The sequence below is a fragment of the Chelonoidis abingdonii genome, chromosome 5 (assembly GCF_003597395.2).
Source record: "Chelonoidis abingdonii isolate Lonesome George chromosome 5, CheloAbing_2.0, whole genome shotgun sequence".
Lineage (NCBI taxonomy): Eukaryota > Metazoa > Chordata > Testudines > Testudinidae > Chelonoidis > Chelonoidis abingdonii.
In genome coordinates, this window is record NC_133773.1 from 112,538,483 (window position 1) to 112,556,490 (window position 18,008).

Sequence of the window (18,008 nt, forward strand, 5' to 3'; positions counted from 1 at the left end):
CCTCACGAGCAATACAAAATTCAAGCCTCCGTGAATCTAAACAAAGAGGAAATTTACCTTTCTTCTCCCACAATCCTTGGGAGTACAGACCTCAATTTCCCTTTGGAAACTCAAAACTAGGAAAAAATCAAACAGTCTAAAAAGCCAAAGCTTTATAATAAAGAAAGAAAAAAAGTAAATTTCTCTATAATCTAGATGGTAAATGATAGGTCTTTCAGCTTATAACACCAGAGAAAAACCTCCTCAGCAAAATCATTTAAAACACTACTGCAGCAAACTACACATTTGCCAAATACACTGCAGAAAACAATTAAAAAGACTATAACGCTTTCTACTTAATACAATTATTCTGGAATAATAAGAGACTGTAGCAGGGAGATTGGCAAGAAACCTGGTTGCACATCTAGTCCCTTTCAGGATCCAGAGAGAACAAAGCAAAACCCAAAAACCACAAACAAAGGCTTCCCTTCACCGAGATTTGAACGTATCTTGTTTCCTGATTGGTCCTCTGGTCAGGTGTTTTTGGTTCCCTGTTTGTTAACCCTTTACAGGTAAAAGAGACATGAACCCTTAACTATCTGTTTGACACTCCTAAACAAAGGGCGAGATCGGGTGCTGAGCTCTTTTGAAAATCTTGCCAAAACAGTCTATGTATTTAGAGTCAGAGAGGTTAAGGCAAGAAGAGGCCACCAGGTTATCTAGTCTGATTTCCTGCATATCACAGGCCACCAACACCACCCAGCACCAGCACACTAAACCTAACAACCAAAATTAGACGAAGTGTTAACGCTCACAGGAGACTAAACTGTTATGTGCCACAGGCAGAGCATGGGAGGGACTGAGGTGCATCAACCCAGAGGTCCCTGCAGTGGCAGGAAATTGATTGAGTGAGCTATACCTCGATGATCCCAGCAAGTGACCTGCATCCCACACTGCAGAGGGGGGGGTTAGGTTCCAGAGAATTTTTTTTTTCACCAGACAAAAAACTATATATTATATAGATATACACACAGTATACACATCTATATATTATTATAGATATACACACAGTATACTTTTTAAACAATTTAATACTGTACACAGCTATGATGATTGTGAAGCTTGGTTGAGGTGGTGAAGTTAGAGGGTGAAGGAGGGAGGGATATTTCTCAGGGAATGCCTTGCTGCTAAATGATGAACTAGCACTTGGCTGAGCCCTCAAGGGTTAACACATTGTTATTAATGTAGCCTCTCACACAAGGCAGCATGAACACAAGGGAGGGGAGACAGCAGAGCAGACAGAGACAGACACACACCTTGTGTGTGGGAGTGAGAGAAATGCACACTGCCCCTTTAAGTAAGCTGACCCACTCTTAAGTGCATTGTCTTTTTAAGTGGATCAGGAAGTTGAGACAGCAACTGCTGCCCCAAGCTCTCTGTGTCTCTCTCCTTACATGTCACCTCCCTGCTCTATATGGAGAAGGAGTAAGTGGGGTGCAGGAGCAGGGGGGATGGGGACACCCTGACATTAGCCCCCCCCTCCCCCTTACCTCCCTGCACAGCAAGCAAGAATCTCTGGGAGCTGCTCCAAGGCAGAGGGCAGAAGCAGCACATGGCAGTGTGGGGAGGGACAGCTGAACTGCTAGCAATTGGTAGCCTGCAATTGATAGCCTGCTGGGCGGCTGCAGCACAGGGAACTTAGGAGAGCGGGGAGCTGATAGGGAGAGCTGATAACAGGGCTGCTGGTCCACCTTGCTTACAAGACCCCACCAGCTAGCTGCAGCGGGCTGCTCTTCCTGCAAGCAGTGGCAAAGCAGGCAGCTGCCAAATGATGTTAGAAGGGAGCATTACACAACTTTAAACGAGCATGTTCCCTAACTGATCAGCAACGTAACAAGGAAACGACGTTAACTGGGATGACTTTAAGTGAGGAGTTATTGTAGATTAGCTAACTAGAAAGAAACAGGTGTGGTATGCACCTAGAATCATGATTCCTGTACTGTATGTAGCTATGTGCATCAGCAGTTCATATAGTGTAAACAATACAAAAAATGAGACTATTTCTTGTTGGATCTGCCTATTCCATTTGAGGAAGCCAACTGTGGTGTAGCATTTCCTTTGTATGGTAATCAAGCGACTTCCACCAGCCCTCAGGACATTAGTTTCACATGTTACCAGGCAAGTCATTTTATTAAAGTGCAGGAGAAGTGGGAAGGAGGGGTAGAAAGGGGACAAGAGAGTGATTTGGGTTCCGAATAACAAATAGATGATGTACAGTAAAATGAACATGTTTTATAAGGCAGAAATAGCTTTCAGAAAAGCTTTTTACATTATAAAAGCACCCATTTAAGGTAGCTGCATTAAATTCTGTAGCATGTAGGAAAATCATTGCAGTATCTGGGAAAGGGGCACACTGCCTCCCAGCATTCAATGTTCAATTCAACTGATGTGTTTACATACCCCCCAAAATATAATTTAGGACTTGATCTCTAACCTTTCTGGTCACAAATAACAGTGGATTCACTGGGCCATTATTAAATTGTTTCCCCTTGATGTTTAGTGGGATGCTGGTGGGTGCATAGTCGCTACCACTTCTGTTTGTCTTCAATAAAGCATATATTTAAGATGCTTGAAGGTACATGATATGAATCTCAAACAAATTATGACTTTATAGCTGTCCCTGCTGCAGCCTGCCAAAATGTTAATGTATCCTACTAGTTATGATTCCTAGGCATTGAAGAGAAACTGTATTTCATTAAAAAGTCAAGCTCTGTCTGCAGTGAATAACATTCACGATTTAGTGGGAAAGAGATCACATTAAGTAGCTCTACTTAAAACACTAAAATACCTCATTCTGAAGTCTTTTTTTCAGGCAAAATTCCAGTCATCCTCAGTGGGCACTTTACCTGCACAAAGACTGCAGGAACAGTGACCTAAAGAATATTTTTAAATATACAAACAGATCACTCTAAAGAAAAGATTGTGAAAACATGGATTATTTTTATTCATACATCATGATACAAATGAGAATTAAAAATTGAATTGTATCCCTTCAGCCATGCATGGTCTGAACAAGGCAGGAAACAATAGAAAATCGTGTCTTAACATATTTAGATTCACTCTAAAGAGACAGTAAATAAACAGGAACACTTTACCATGATAGTGAGAAAATGTATTAAATAATCAGTGTACATTGAATTATAATTCTGTAATAAGCGTATGTTACTGTAGACAGTTCCCATACCACCGTCCACAACACAACAAATCTTCTCTCAATGCATTCCAGAAATTTTGTGTATTAAAATTTCAGATCGATATTGGAGTCGTCAAACTTCAAATACCAGAAATAATAAAGAAATTATAAATTAAAATGGGGATTTGACTGGTGGTTGGTACTTAGCCATCCATCCAGTGTTGTGATCGTCTACGTCTCAACAGTATTTTCTTTTTGAATTCAATGAAAATGCCTTAGCAACATATGTTCAAACAGTGCAGGGTTTGCTCCTACAATAATTAATGTATATAATACCAAATTAATATACTGTAATAAGGACTAAGACTATTTGCAGTCCTTATTCAGATAAAAGTCATGGGTTTTGGTTTGGGTTTTTTTAAGTTCAAAATGGGAATTTTGCCTCCATTAGGAGGGCATGATACAGCCTAGAGCAGTGGTTCTGAAACTGTGGATCAGGATGCCAAAGTGGGTCATGACCTCCTTTGAATCGGGTCACTAGGGCTGGCAAATAGTGTACACAGGAGTCAATGCTTTAGTCCCCTGTAGATCCTGCTAGACAACAAAGGACTTCTCAGGCAGTAACAAGGTTGCTCCCTGATAAGACCTTGCGTTGTTCTGTAAGCATGCCACTCAGGAGTGCTGGCACTAACGCCAGAAGTTGTGACATGGAGTACAAATTCTAATGTGATATGATGTGGAAGGTGATGAAACAGGAGGGTAACAGAATAGTGTAGAGGGTAACTTTCACAGAATTGGAGGACTGGAAGGGACCTCAAGAGTTCTTCTAATCCATGACCCTGCACATAAGGCAGGACTAAGTATTAGATCATCCAGGCTAGAGTTAGTGAGCTGCACCTGCCACAATGAGGCCGCAGAAATTTTTTACCTTCAGGTAGGACCATCCCTTCTCCCAAAGGAACTCCTAAGATAAGTTCATCTTTGGTTTTCCCTGCATGACCTTGGGCAATTAGCTTGAATCTCTCTTTGCCTCAGTTCCTCATCTATAAAATAATATTTCCTTGCCTCACAAGGATTTTCTGAGACTAAAGTTAATTCAAGTTTGTGAGGTAGTTAGTTATTAGGGTAATAAGCACTATAGACAAGCCAATACAAATACATAAAGCAGGGAGGGATTACATATATAAAGTGTGGAGAGGAAAGTAGGACAAGTAAATAATACCTCAGGCAGTATTAACTTGCATGGGTGTTGGGTCAGGTTTTGGGTGTGTTAGGGTGGGAACGGAAATCCAGAGGAGAACTCTTGGGAGCTCAGAGAGAGGAAGGCTGGTGTTGTGGTTAAAGCATTAGACTAGGACTCTGATAAGCTGGGTCACATGTCATCTGTTTTTGGGGGTTTTTTTTGCTGCAGATGCTCTCGCCTCTTAAAAAGAGACTTCTTAGGCCTGGTCTACACTACGATTTTAGGTCAAATTTAGTAGTGTTACCTCGATTTAACCCTGGACCTGTCTACATGATGAAGCCCTTTTTTTCGACTTAAAGGGCTCTTTAAATCGATTTCTTTACTCCACCTCCGACAAGGGGATTAGCGTTGAAATCGGCCTTGCCAGGTCAAATTTGGGGTAGTGTGCATGCAATTTGACGGTATTGGCCTCCAGGAGCTATCCCAGAGTGTTCCATTGTGACTGCTCTGGACAGTGCTCTCAACTCAGATGCACTGGCCAAGTAGACAGGAAAGGCCTGCAAACTTTTGAATTTAATTTCCTGTTTGGCCAGCTGATCAGCACAGGTGACCATGCAGAGCTCATGCAGAGCTCATCAGCATGATGTGCACATTGCCAGGGCACATTGCCCGGTCCGTACTTTGTGAGAAGTCTATGTCCATGTCTATGTCCTCATCACTCTTGTCACCACACTGCTGTCGCCTCCTTGCCTGGTTTTGCTTTTGCAGCTTCTGGTTCTACATATACTCCAGGATAATGTGCGTGGTGTTTACAGTGCTCATAATTGCCGCAGTGATCTGAGTGGACTCCATGATCCCAGTGCTATAGCAGCTGCGCTGAAAAAAGGCACAAAACAATTGTCTGCCATTGCTCTGATGGAGGGAGGGGTGACTGAGGACATGGCTTCCAGGGAATTAAAATCAACAAAATGGGTGGCTTTGCATCAAGGAGAAACACAAACAACTGTCACACAGAATAGCCCCGTCAAGGATTGAACTCAGAACCCTGGGTTTAACAGACTGTTGATTTCACAAAACAAATCAGGTCAATTTCTTGTTTTGATCCACTCCATCTATCTTTTTCATCTTAGGCTGGTAGCAGAGGGTGCAGTACGACTGCTAGCCATCTTCATCTTCTGGGTGCTCGGCAGAAGATGGGAATGACCTGTCTGAGTCACTCCCATGTCTGCCCAGGCCAGACGTCCCTGACTGACCTCACCGAGGTCGGCTAAAAGAGCACCCAGGAATACGACGACGATGGCTACCAATCGTAATGCACCATCTGCTGCCAAAAGGCAATGAGCTGCTGCTGTGTAGCAATGCAGTCCCACGTCTGCCAGCACCCAGGAGACATACAGTGAGCTGAGCGGGCTCCATGCTTGCCGTGGTATAGCGTCTGCTCAGGTAACCCAGGAAAAAAGGCATAAAACGATTGTCTGCCGTTGCTTTCACGGAGGGAGGGAGGAAGGGAGGGAGAGGGGGGCCTGACAATACGTACCCAGAACCACCCGCGACACTGTTTTTGCCCCCTCAGACATTGGGATCTCAACCCAGAATTCCAATGGGCAGCAGAGAATGCGGGAACTGTGGGATAGCTACCCACAGCTACCCACATTGCAACACTCCGGAAGTCAATGCTAACCTCCGTACTGTGGACCCGCTGACTTAATGCACTTAGAGCATTTTGTGTGGGGACACGCACAATCAACTGTATAAAAATTATTTCTAAAAAACTGACTTCTATAAATTCAACCTAATTTCGTAGTGTAGACATACCCATAGCTCTTTGTGCCTCAGTTCTGCATTGAGAAAAAGAGGAAGATATTACCCTATGTTACAAGAGAGTTGTCAGGAGAAATTCCTTACTATTTGTGCTCAGGTGCTATGATGACAAATACCACAGAAAATCCTCCAGATAAAACAATCTTCACTTTTTAGCTTATGCAGTCCCTAATGAGAGACAGCCATATGTAAATATTTAGAGCAGGGGTCTCAAACGCACGGCGGCCCGCAGAGTTATTTGCTGTGGCCGCCAAGCTTCCCTCACCTGCCGCCCCTTCTTTCCCCTAGCACGCTGCGTCCCAGCTCCTCTGCCTACCTCCAGATGCTTCCCACTGCCGAACAGTTGTGTGGCACCGCTTAGTAACATATGTTCAAACAGTGCAGGAGGGAAAGGGGAGGAGCAGGGAACCATGCGCTCAGGGGAGGAGGTGGAGAAGAGGCAGTGCAAGGGCGGGGATTTGGGGAAAGGGTTGGAATGGAGCGGGGAAGGGGTGGGAAGAGGCGGGGAAGGGGTGGGGCCTCATGGAAGGGGGCTGTGGGCAGAGGGCCGGGGGCTTTTGTACCTTTATATGAAAAAATGTCAGTGATGCAGCCCTTGGGACAATGTACTATTCCTAATGTGGCCCTCGTGGTGATTTGAGATCCCTGATTTAGAGGTTTGGCACATTTTTATTGTGTTCTTCATTTATTTTTTCAAGTACGTCACTATAGCAGTATCCACTATACTCAGGGAGAATAAAATAGTTATTTAATAAATGGATCACTTGTTTGAATGTTCAGTCATATTTTTTTACTGATGACACCAGACAATCAGTGTCCATCTCCAGTTCTCATTCATGTAGACGCCTGCTGGCAAGTTCAGTTACAAATTGGGTAACATGGTTCCCTTCAAAATAAAAATAATCCACCAAATGCATTGACAGTTGTGCTTCGTTTCTTCCTTAAAAGTGAACAAATGAATATCATCTTCTGCAGCTCAGGTTACAGAACTCGTTATGGTCCCTTATCTGATGAGCAGAGCCCTGAGCAAATGCAGACCGTTTTGTAAATACTGAGCGTATTATAATAGTCACAATAAAGTCATATGACAGTGAATGATCCCTTCCAGGTAGTAATGATGATGAGAGTACATAAGGATAGATTTTTTTTAGAACATAGGCCTCTATTTTTGAGGCTGTAATTAATTACAATTTTGTTCCTGCAAAAAGAGAAACCTGATTAAGGTTGGAGTTCAAATTTAGCCCTGGCTAAAAATTTTCATTGAAGAAAATTAAAGAAAATATGTGTTAGGGTACCAGGTAATTTTTTAAAATGCACTTACTAAGGAACACTCTTTCTGTTTTTAAATTTTAGATTCTACAACCTATGCACATTTTCTCTTTAATGCATTTGACACTGATCACAATGGATCTGTGAGTTTTGAGGTAAGTGCTTTTATCAGTTTTTAACTGTAGGACTGAATGTATGTGCCTCTGTTGCTCACCAACTTTGCTTTTTTAGCTGTGGTCCAGATTTCAAGTTTTTTCAATGCATTGGCAATAGCCATTATTATTTTATAGCTGCATCTCTCAGCATTGTAACTCAAACTGTGCTGCTGATGTAATGTTCGTTTAAAAGGCAACCTGAATTAGATGCAAGTGACATATAAGAACATATGATCTTGCTGAGTGCCTCCTGTGGGATGACAAGTGCTCTCAACTCCAACTGAAATTAATGGGACTACTCAAATAAATAAGGATTAGTCACATGCACAAGTAGTTTCCAGGAGCAAGTTTTACATTTAGAAAATGTGCCTTCATGGCAAATGTACTGTATGACATAAGCATTTGAAATAAGCTCTTCCTCCATTTGAATGCCGAGACATGATTTCAGGGTTCTTGCACTTGGCCTGCCACAGCAGATGACATCATTAATAGCATGGTAAAGAGCACAACTCCCTGGTGTGTTTTTTGCAGTAGTGATGTGTGTCATCAAATATTGAACGAGAAACATGATGTTAGGTCATGGAATTCAAAAAGCCTTTCAATTCACCTCTAAAGAATATATTTATTTTATGTCATGTCCATCATGGAGAGCTGCTATTCTCTTCACTGTTAAGGTCATGACTAGCTAAAACAAGCCCAATTTTAAATTTGTCTGAAATTTCTCACGTGTAGTTTGTAAGAGAATAATTTCTCTCAAGAGTCTGGCAATGATGCGTGATTACACAGGACAATTTTACAAGTATTTTCACCCTTTTATTATTGATGCATACTTGTAATCTGAACAACATGGAAGCAGGTGCCTTTGCTACGCACGAGTTCTGTGACTACTGTGTGTAAAAACCAAATTCATTGGGGTTTTGCTATATTTAAAAAGAAAACAGCAATAAGATTTTGTTTAGGCTTTAGGTTTATTTGAAAACACATGGGCCCTTATTCTGCGTCTGGATCCATGAGGTGGACCTCTGCCAACTGAAGTCAAGGAGGCTCTGTTCAGTGCCAATAGCAGAATGAGGGCCTTAATCCATATCTGATGGGTTGCTCCTCCTTTCTCCTCAAACTGACAACAGAAGAGGTTTTGATGGTGCATAGTCATTTGCTTGATCACACTTTGGTTCGTTATGAAATATACTCGAGACCAAATAACCCATGTCAGTCAGGTTTATTGCTATAAGCCAATAATAATAATATTGTACAGGAAATAGGTTCTATATGATACTAGTCTCTGGGAAGCTTTCTCATGCTGCATTGTTACATTTACATCACAAAAGGCAAATTCCCCAAGTTACACCCCAGCCATCTTTTTATACCCTACCTGTTCACAAGTAACAAGTACTATGTACATCTATGAAACTAGATTGAACTGATCAGCTTTCTAACTTGTTTTTCTGGTACAATGGTGTATCACTTGTCTCTTTGTTCTGATTACATGTATTTTAGGTACCAAAGCCCATGAAGGCACCTCCTAGGTTTGTACTAGAGTAGAACAATCAGATGTCTTGTCCTCTTCCTTTGGGACATTCCTGTACAGGCTTGTGAGAGCAATTCCCTTTCTGTTACTATGGTAAAGCACTCATCTGTCCTGATCTTGACAATTTACCTATTGCTGAAAACAAACTTACTTCAGTGAATGCAAGGGAAGAATATAAAAATGGCTATGCTGGGTCAGACCAATGGTCTGTTTAGCCCAGGAGCCTGTCTCCCAACAGTATCCAATGCCATATGCTTCAGAAGGAATGAACAGAACAGGGCTGTTATAGAGTGATCTGTCTCCTGTCATCCACTCCCAGTTTCTGGCAATTAGAGGTTTAGGGATATCCAGAGAAAGAGATTTTGACCCTGACCATCTTGGCCAATAGCTATTGGTCGACCTATCCCCCATGAATTTACCCAATTCACTTTTGAAACTGTTTTTTTTTTTTTTTGGCCTTCACAACATCCCCTGGCAATGAGTTCCACAGGTTTAACATAAGTGAGCAGGGTTGATTATATAAAGAAAACAAAGCCAATTTAGGCAATATAACTGCTATAATATTTGTGCTTAATGCTATTTGTGCTTAATGTATACTAATATGGTATGGATAATACATATAATATTAGCATATATTATTCAACAGAAGCAACCTTGGCAAAGAATTGTTTGCACCAATTTTCTAGCCACATTTCTGCTTTTATTGTCTGTTACTGAAAAAAGTCACAGCAAAAGGAGCTCCTGCATCTTTCCCATGTCATTGTGTTGTTTTTTTCAGCATGTGTGAAATAATCCCTAAAAAAGGCAGGGCATGTTTGACCTTATTCTGTTATAGTTTCTAGGGCAGTGGTTAACTATTAAATGTTTTGTTTTCTTTCCTGGGCTCAAATATTTAGTTGCGTCTAACCAGGCAAAGATAGAGATAATTGGCTAAACACTCCTCCACCCCTTTTCCGCAGACCACTTGAAAATTGCTGAGTGTCTCGGCGGACCACTTAATGACCTTTCCAAATGTTGTTTGTACCATTAGCTAACTATTGTAAATCGCATTGGATAAAAGTGCTATATTAAAAAAAATTATAATTAATAGTTAACATTTGTTCTACAAATAAAAGCCCACAACTCATATTTTAATACCAGTAGTCTGACCTTTCTAATGCGATGGATGCACTATCTGTCCCCTGCTGCAGCAGCCCCTGAGCTGAGGCTGGAAAGGAGGGGCATCTCTCCCTATCCCCCACCACAGTAGCCACAGAGCTGAGACTAGGAAGGAGGGCCGTCTCTCCCCAGCTGCCACAGCCTTGGAGTTGGGGAAAGTCGCCTCTTTCTCTGGCCGCTGCAGCCCTGCACGTCCCAAATTCCAAACTAATTAGGTGCTTGGACCCTGGAGAAGACGCATGTGTAAGGTGAGGTGCTGGCCTTTGAGAGCCATGCCTGCTAACTAGGTGGATGGCCCTTTATTTTCTTGTGTGCAGCTGCCCAGGTGCACACCTTAGAGGGAACTATCTATGGACCACCTGAATGGAGCTCGCGGAGTTTGAGAACCTCTGTTCTAGGGGATTTGAACACACCTAAGTGAAGCCCTATGTATACTAAGGGCTTTGAAAAAAGAAAACAGAAAAACAAAAATGAGGTTCTGTTTTGTTCATTTCCAGCATAGGTTTTCAGGTTCAATTTTGTACAGTAATAACCTAGGTAGAGTGATCCAGATCTTATTTATACTGGTGTTAAATGCAGAGTAGCTTTATTGTGGTTAATGGAAACTGGCCCAACATTCTTTTAATATGTAGCAGCATAATACCTACAAACTAACTGCAAGATATGAATACCTAAGTACTTCTTTTTATTCTTTAAGATAGTGTAAAACATTTCTAAACATATTACCCAGTAGTTAACTATAGACAGCATGTAGATTCATTAGGCAATGTGAAGAAATGATTCTAGATGGAATAATTTTTCTTACTCATAAAGTTTTTTTTCTATACCATAGTGTAGGTATTTCTGTCCTCCAGCCAGTAAAAGAAAACAGAGAGGAAAAGCTCTAGAAAGCTGGGGCATAAATACTGGTTTGTCACCAGCTGTTTCCTTAGTAGTTGTAGTAAATTTTATTTACTCCTAAAATGCTCTCTATCTATAACCTCATTATATCAAGAACAAATCACATGGGCTTTTATGTAAATAGGCTGTCTGGATTGGTACAGGAAGAGCCAGAAGTGCAATTTCCTTTCCGTTATGTTCTCCTGTACCAACCTCATTTGTAGGAATATAATAAAAAAAACATGGATTTGCTGGAATTGTGGAGAAGGGAGAAAGCAATCCTATGCTCCAACTTTTTTTAGGCATTTTCACTCCATTTTTCAACCAACAGCTGCAGTGAGGAATGAGGATATGGCATACCTATATATTACACTCCATTTGAGCCCCAGGCTTGCAAAGGTTTATGTAGATGCTTAAATTTTAAGCCTTTGAGTTGTCACTTTGAACTCAGTGGGACTACCTGCATGCTTGAAATTAAATACATGCATAATTTTGTGCAGCATTAGGGCCCATTTTGTCTGAGTCACAGCTGAGTGAGCAGCCCTGATCTGACTTTGGATTTGCCTCATAGCCATGGCTCATCTCCCAAAGGCAAGGCACCAGGCTATAGCCTTTCTTTCTCAAAGCCTTAAACCCAATCCGGCAAAAGAAGTGTGCGCCTTCCTTCAGCTCCTTAACAATGTATCTGTAAACAAGTCTGAAGTGGCCAGAAAAAAATGTGCATGCGGTAAATCTTTAGAATTCTTTCAATTTGGATTTCTGCAGCTCTGACCGAGGTTCAAGTCGAGTTTATGTGGACCCCTCCCCCCACAAAGCTTTAAATGAGTGTAGGACTCATAAAAGGTGCGAGTGATTGGTTCATCTTAGAGTGATGGTCCCTATATGAATTCCAAAGGTGGATGCACTTGTGCACCATGCACCAGAGCTGGAAGTTTTTCAGCAGCTGTGTCCATTGACCTGCATGGCCGCCTTGTGTCATCATATACTCCATGCGAGGTTATAAAAGGCCATGCAGGGCAACGCGCCATGCCGTCAGTTCCTTTTTACCGCATGGTTGGAGCTGGAATCCTCCCTTCGCACTCATATACTCTACAAGAACGACGGTAGATAGTTCTGTTTCCTTTTTAATTCGTACTTCTGTAATACACTAGATTTTTTTATTTTCTTTCTAGGACTTCATTACGGGTCTCTCAATTTTACTCCGAGGGACAGTACAAGAAAAACTCAGCTGGGCTTTTAATTTGTATGATATAAATAAGGATGGATACATAACTAAAGAGGTAAGAATTCATTTTGTAGCCACAATAACTGAAACCACAGCATGTATGTGTCCCTTAGAGTTTGGTTTGAAAGGAACGTGGCTTTAGAGAAACTGCTGTCAAAACTGAGTTTGGTAGATAACTTTTTTTCTTTCCAACTTAAAATAGTTAAAATAAATGCATTTTATAGAAACTTTAAAAAAAATAGTTAAGAACTAGCCACAAATTTATAGATGCCATAGCTGGCCAGATTTCTTAAGGAAGAGGCACAATGCATATGCCTTTGAGTATCTACATTTGCCACAGAATTGCAAGAACTAGGTAGGGTATTTGTACATAAAAATATGTATCCAGAAATGCAAGTGAACACTTAACAAAAAATTATCAGGGATAGATTTTTTTTTTTAAAACAGAGAATGTATTAAAATGCTATTATTTCCTAAAGGGCCTTATTCTGCAAAGACTAGGCACATGCTGAACTTTACTCATCAAAGTCAATGGGACAACGCACATGTGAAGTGAGCATACACATACGTTTTTGCAAGATCAGGCTCCTAATCTGTTTACGGTAAATTATACTGGTACTAACAGTTTCAGCAAGACACTGCATAAAGATTACAACAACATTTTTTTTTTAAATATAGTATTTTATTCAGCATACTGGGAGATGAATTACATGTTTGTAATCATTCTTATAGAGCACTTTCCAGTGACATATCTCAAAGCACCTTACAAAAGCTGGGGAAACACACAGGGAGGCGATGTGACTTTGCCCAATTGCCGTCTGCTACATATATTTTTTTTTTGGTTTGTTTCCACTTATTGGTCCACAGGAGTTTTCTTTCCACAATATCATTGGACTTTTAGATATCATAAAGCATTTAAATTCAGAAACATAAATTTGCATCTACTTAAGGGTTTTCAGTTACTTAAGATGTTTTATCTGTTTCTCTCTATTGTAGAATGTATGGAACTTGCAGTAGCTAATTTAAATTTCAAAGTGATCCATGTGCATTACATTCCTGAAGTTGTTCAATCACAATGTGACTGTGGCACAGTCTTAAATATTTCTTCTAAAGTATAAATGCTCAAAAGAAACATTTACATAAATGTTTTTCTCTTCAGGAAATGCTTGATATTATGAAAGCTATATATGATATGATGGGAAAATGCACTTATCCTGTTCTCAAAGAGGACGCCCCCAGACAACATGTGGAAACATTTTTCCAGGTAGGGCAAGACAACAAAAAAGGATGGTCAACAAGAAAAATCCCATGTTTTGATTGGCAATTTTGCACATCCTATTATTTTTGTGACTCTATCTTCCCTGTGCAGGGACTGTAATGTACTTATTAGTGTCTAGCAAAATGATACCCTGACCTAGGTAGCCACCAGCCTGCAGTATAACTCTGAAATACGTAATAAATAAAGTAAGTGTTTTTACGTAGGATTTTTCCATGATTTAAGCAAATGTTCTTATTCTTTCTGGACAGAAAATGGACAAGAATAAAGATGGGGTAGTTACCATAGACGAATTCATTGAAAGCTGTCAAAAAGTAAGTAATGATAAATGTGAGCTATTTAGTTACTTCCATCAGCTGGCTAAATGGTTGTCACATGGTATTACCAATTAGGATTTGGATGTAAAGATGTAGCTTACACTTCTAGGCACCTTTACAAAAAACTGGCTCTGGCAAACTGTTCTACAAAACAGTCAGTTACATATGCAAACATATACAATATTTGTATGCATAGAGGTGATAGTTTTTGAAAAGCTAATGTTCACCTATTCTATTAGTGTGTTTGCATCCTCTCTTCCTGTGCAAAGCTACCATGTAGTAGACAAACTGTTTGTTATGTGAATATTTATTTGAGTCTTGTGATGGGTACATATCTGCCAGAACTCACATTTATTCACTGTGGGATAACTGAATGTGCTATTATTTAAGAACTTATCTACAGTTAGACAAGACAGCCTTATAAAAATAAGTATTATTTTTTTCATAATAAAATTGCAGAAAACACCAAAGCTACTTGTTATTTGTACATTGTACAAGGTTACAAGCTATTAGAGGAGCATGGTACATACGGAGGGTGTCATAACTACATTAGATCAAGTGTTGAGATCCAAACCGGGAAAAGGGCAAGCAACAATTGATTAGACCACACAGATTGATTTTCTTGAGAAAAGAACTGTCAATGGCTATAACAAACTAAACCCATCAATTCTGTCTAACAATAAATACAGTAAAGTACAGTATATTTCAATGGACATACCAGCTCTATTTGGATTTTCTTGGATACGGGAAAGGATATTAGGAAAAACAACAATAAGAGTCAATGTATTGCCTTTTTGGTATATGAGAGAAGGGGGCCAGCAATACAGAATGGGTAAACAAGACATGTCTATCCATGAACAACAATTTATAAACATCTTGTATCTCAAAAGCTGCACAGGAAATATAAAAGATGGTATGGACTTTTGTTTTTTTTTTTTTTTTACTTGCATCTCTAGGTATTCCATGGGAAATTCCTGTTGGATCAAAGACAAGGGGATAGTGAAAGGGTATAGAGACCTAGTCAATGATGTACTACTATTCTTAACAGCACTTCTCGTGGTGGCTGACAAGCTTTGGATACCATTGACCATAGTGTTGATGGTGTTCTTTGCAGTGGATCCACTCCTAAGTTTGCAGTGTTGCTGAGTAAGTTTTAGTTCCTGGAGAGATCTGATATAGGGTGCTGTAGGGTTTTATCTTGTCACTTCTCTTGTTCAGTATGGTCTGGAAGGCTGCTCAGGCAGACTGATACCAGTAGGCAGATGGCATTCATCTGTCCCCCTCTCATTAAATGCCAATTCTGCTATTTCCTCAGTGCCTAACAGATTTGGATAAGTCTGGGTATAAAATTACAGATGGAGTCTGGACAAGATGGCAATGATGCGGATAGGTAGGAAAATTCATCTATAGGAATGGAGGAGATTGTGCAGTAAGGGCTACAATGTGGTTATTTTCCAGAATGATTCATGGCTTAAGCAGGCTGTTATAGCCTTTGCTGTTTCTGAGTAATCACATATGTTGGCACTGGGCAGTTATAGTCCATCTCTGATTCATAGCATGAGTGACAACCTTTAAATCCCTACATACTTTGGGCCCCAGTAATTTGGGAACTCATCTCCTACATCTTGCTGGGGCTGTTAGGGTGTTGGGCATCAATGCCTGGAACTTAGCTTTTCAAGACTATCAGCAGATATTCTCAGTGTTTTGTTTTTCTCCATACTCCTTAAAACCCACATTTGATGAGCTTCAGATCACTCAAAAGAGAGCTTAATGATCAGCATGGTTGGGTTAGATATGGACACTTTGTTGAGGCCAACACTAAAAATTACAAGTGGCAACATGGAAGATGACACGTCAAGCATCTAATCACTCTTGGCCAAACAATCTTTTTTTTTTTTTTTAATTTCCAACTGTATACATCTAGCTTCGGTATTGTAGCCAGACTTAATTTCATAGATTCTATCTTTATTATTAAACAATGAAATTTTTCACTGCTCATTATACTTCTTGCAATAGGTTCACTCTTATCTTTTATTCATCAATTTTAGAGATAAAACAATACATATATGAACCAAAAACTGAGAGAAATTCTCTTCTGTAAAATTATTCTGTGTAACTGCATTTCCACAGTGTGTTTCTGAAATACAATTATTTCAGAATAGCAGGATCAAAATCAGCCTTCAGCTGCCAATGCCAGTACCAGCTCCTTGTTTTATTTAAAAATGGTTGTGTGTGTCTGTATTAGCCCATATCACCAAGATTAATATGTTAGTTAATATGCATAGTGTGAAATGCAGTTATTCTGATACTTTTCTATAATTTAAGAGTTGATACTGTAATTGTGTTTGCTACACTTGCCACCCAGCTATAGTTGGATAATTGTACATAGATGAAACTAATGTAGTTAGTAGTCTTCTACAGTAGTTATTAACTTAAAAAACCCCTGTAACTTCTCAGGCCAATAGCACTGATTACAATTTCAATATATCAGCGGTCTTGCATAACGGATAATAAAGAGAGCCCAAGAATACCACTAGATTTAATTGCATTGGTCTAAAACCCTATACTAGCACTATCGTCAGTTGTCTAACAAGATATCTGATTGTTATTAGCTCAGAATGAATAAATTATTTCGAACAGCCACTGATTTATAGTTGAAGTACAAAGCAACATCACAATGTTGATGGAATAGGAAGACTAAGAACAGATTCACTTGTTCATTTCCTATTTCGGAAGTGAGAAAGAGTGTTGAAAGAAGCTTTTAAAACACAGGCTAGACCTATGTTTAGCTGTCAGGCCCAACATTTTCCTGAAAAAAGACTGTAAGAAGTGGGACAGCTGTACAGTGCAGTGGGTAAAAAGTGGGCTTGCTACCATTATGAAGACTGGTGTGCTATCCTATTATTAAAGAGGAAATTTGGACAGCTTTCCACACAGCATCACAAGTCTAGTTGTAGAGACATTTTTTTGCTGGTAGGTAATTCGTATTTATTGATTCTGTTTAGAACATCATATAAAGACGAGTTTTGTTGTTGGATTTGTTATGAAGTATTTTACTACTGCTTATCACATCTGACCTCATTGAGTAGAATGAATAATCAAGTGGAGGGAGGCTCTATTGGCTGCAATTCAATCCATATAAGACAGATAAAGTTGGTTGGGGGAAGGAGCCATATGATTATACAGATATAATATACTTCAGTGAGAGAGTACAAATGCCGTTTGTTAAATATGGCTGCAGAAGTCATGCGGTTTTAAGAAGACACTTGATTGCTCCTAGATGCCCAGGTTATGGACATGGACAAATACACTTTCTTCTAACTGCACTTGCTGAGACAAGATCATCATTTTCACTCCAATGTGTCCCTTGCTACAGTTACCCTCACCTTGAGATTAGTTTATGGTAATTAGCTACATGCCAAGACCACTTGGAAACTAGAGCTAGAGAAGAACATAGGCTAGTTTATTAGGTGAAGTTTTGTGCTGAGAGTTTATTGTCAATAAGCTTTTGGGTGGAATTCAAGGCAAGGATTTTAACCTATTAAGAAAGCCCAGAATAATTTAGGCCCTAATTACATGAGAGATCACAGTTGAAACGGAGCTGGAGCTACCTTGATCTAGGAGACAGAACGCTTCATAGGATACTCTCTACTCTTAAATTCACTCTTCCTTTGGTCCAAACCTTAAGCACATGCATGACCAAATTATTTTCTTAGGTATTGAGAGGTGGACAATACGGGGTAGTTTTAATGTGACTGCTGAGAGGCGTCATCATTATATTTATTTAGTGGAGGATCTGATTTGGATATGGATAGAGACCTCTTTAATGTCTTTAAGGAAGTAAACACTAAGGGAAAATGTGTGATCATGGGAGACTTCAACTTCCCAGATATAGACTGGAGGACGAGTGCTTGCAAGAATAATAGGGGTCAGATTTTTCTGGATGTGATAGCGGATGGATTTCTTCATCAAGTAGTTGAAGTACCTACGAGAGGGGATGCCATTTTAGATTTGGTTTTGGTGAG

At 40.0% G+C, this 18,008-nt stretch overlaps 1 protein-coding gene across 3 annotated transcripts in view; it reads left to right on the top strand.

Annotated features, from left to right (window-relative positions):
• Positions 1-18,008, top strand: part of KCNIP4 (potassium voltage-gated channel interacting protein 4) — an 849,343-nt gene that overhangs the window by 827,878 nt on the left and 3,457 nt on the right. For 2 of the 3 annotated variants that reach the window (XM_075066548.1, XM_032767900.2), the window contains exons 4-7: positions 7,530-7,600; positions 12,338-12,445; positions 13,550-13,654; positions 13,918-17,812. In XM_075066548.1, coding sequence (XP_074922649.1) covers positions 7,530-7,600; positions 12,338-12,445; positions 13,550-13,654; positions 13,918-14,058 — 425 coding nt within the window. In that variant the 3' untranslated portion in view covers positions 14,059-17,812. Of the gene's footprint in view, positions 1-7,529; positions 7,601-12,337; positions 12,446-13,549; positions 13,655-13,917; positions 17,813-18,008 lie in introns of those variants that run through there. The other variant, XM_032767902.2, reaches the window with a different exon arrangement.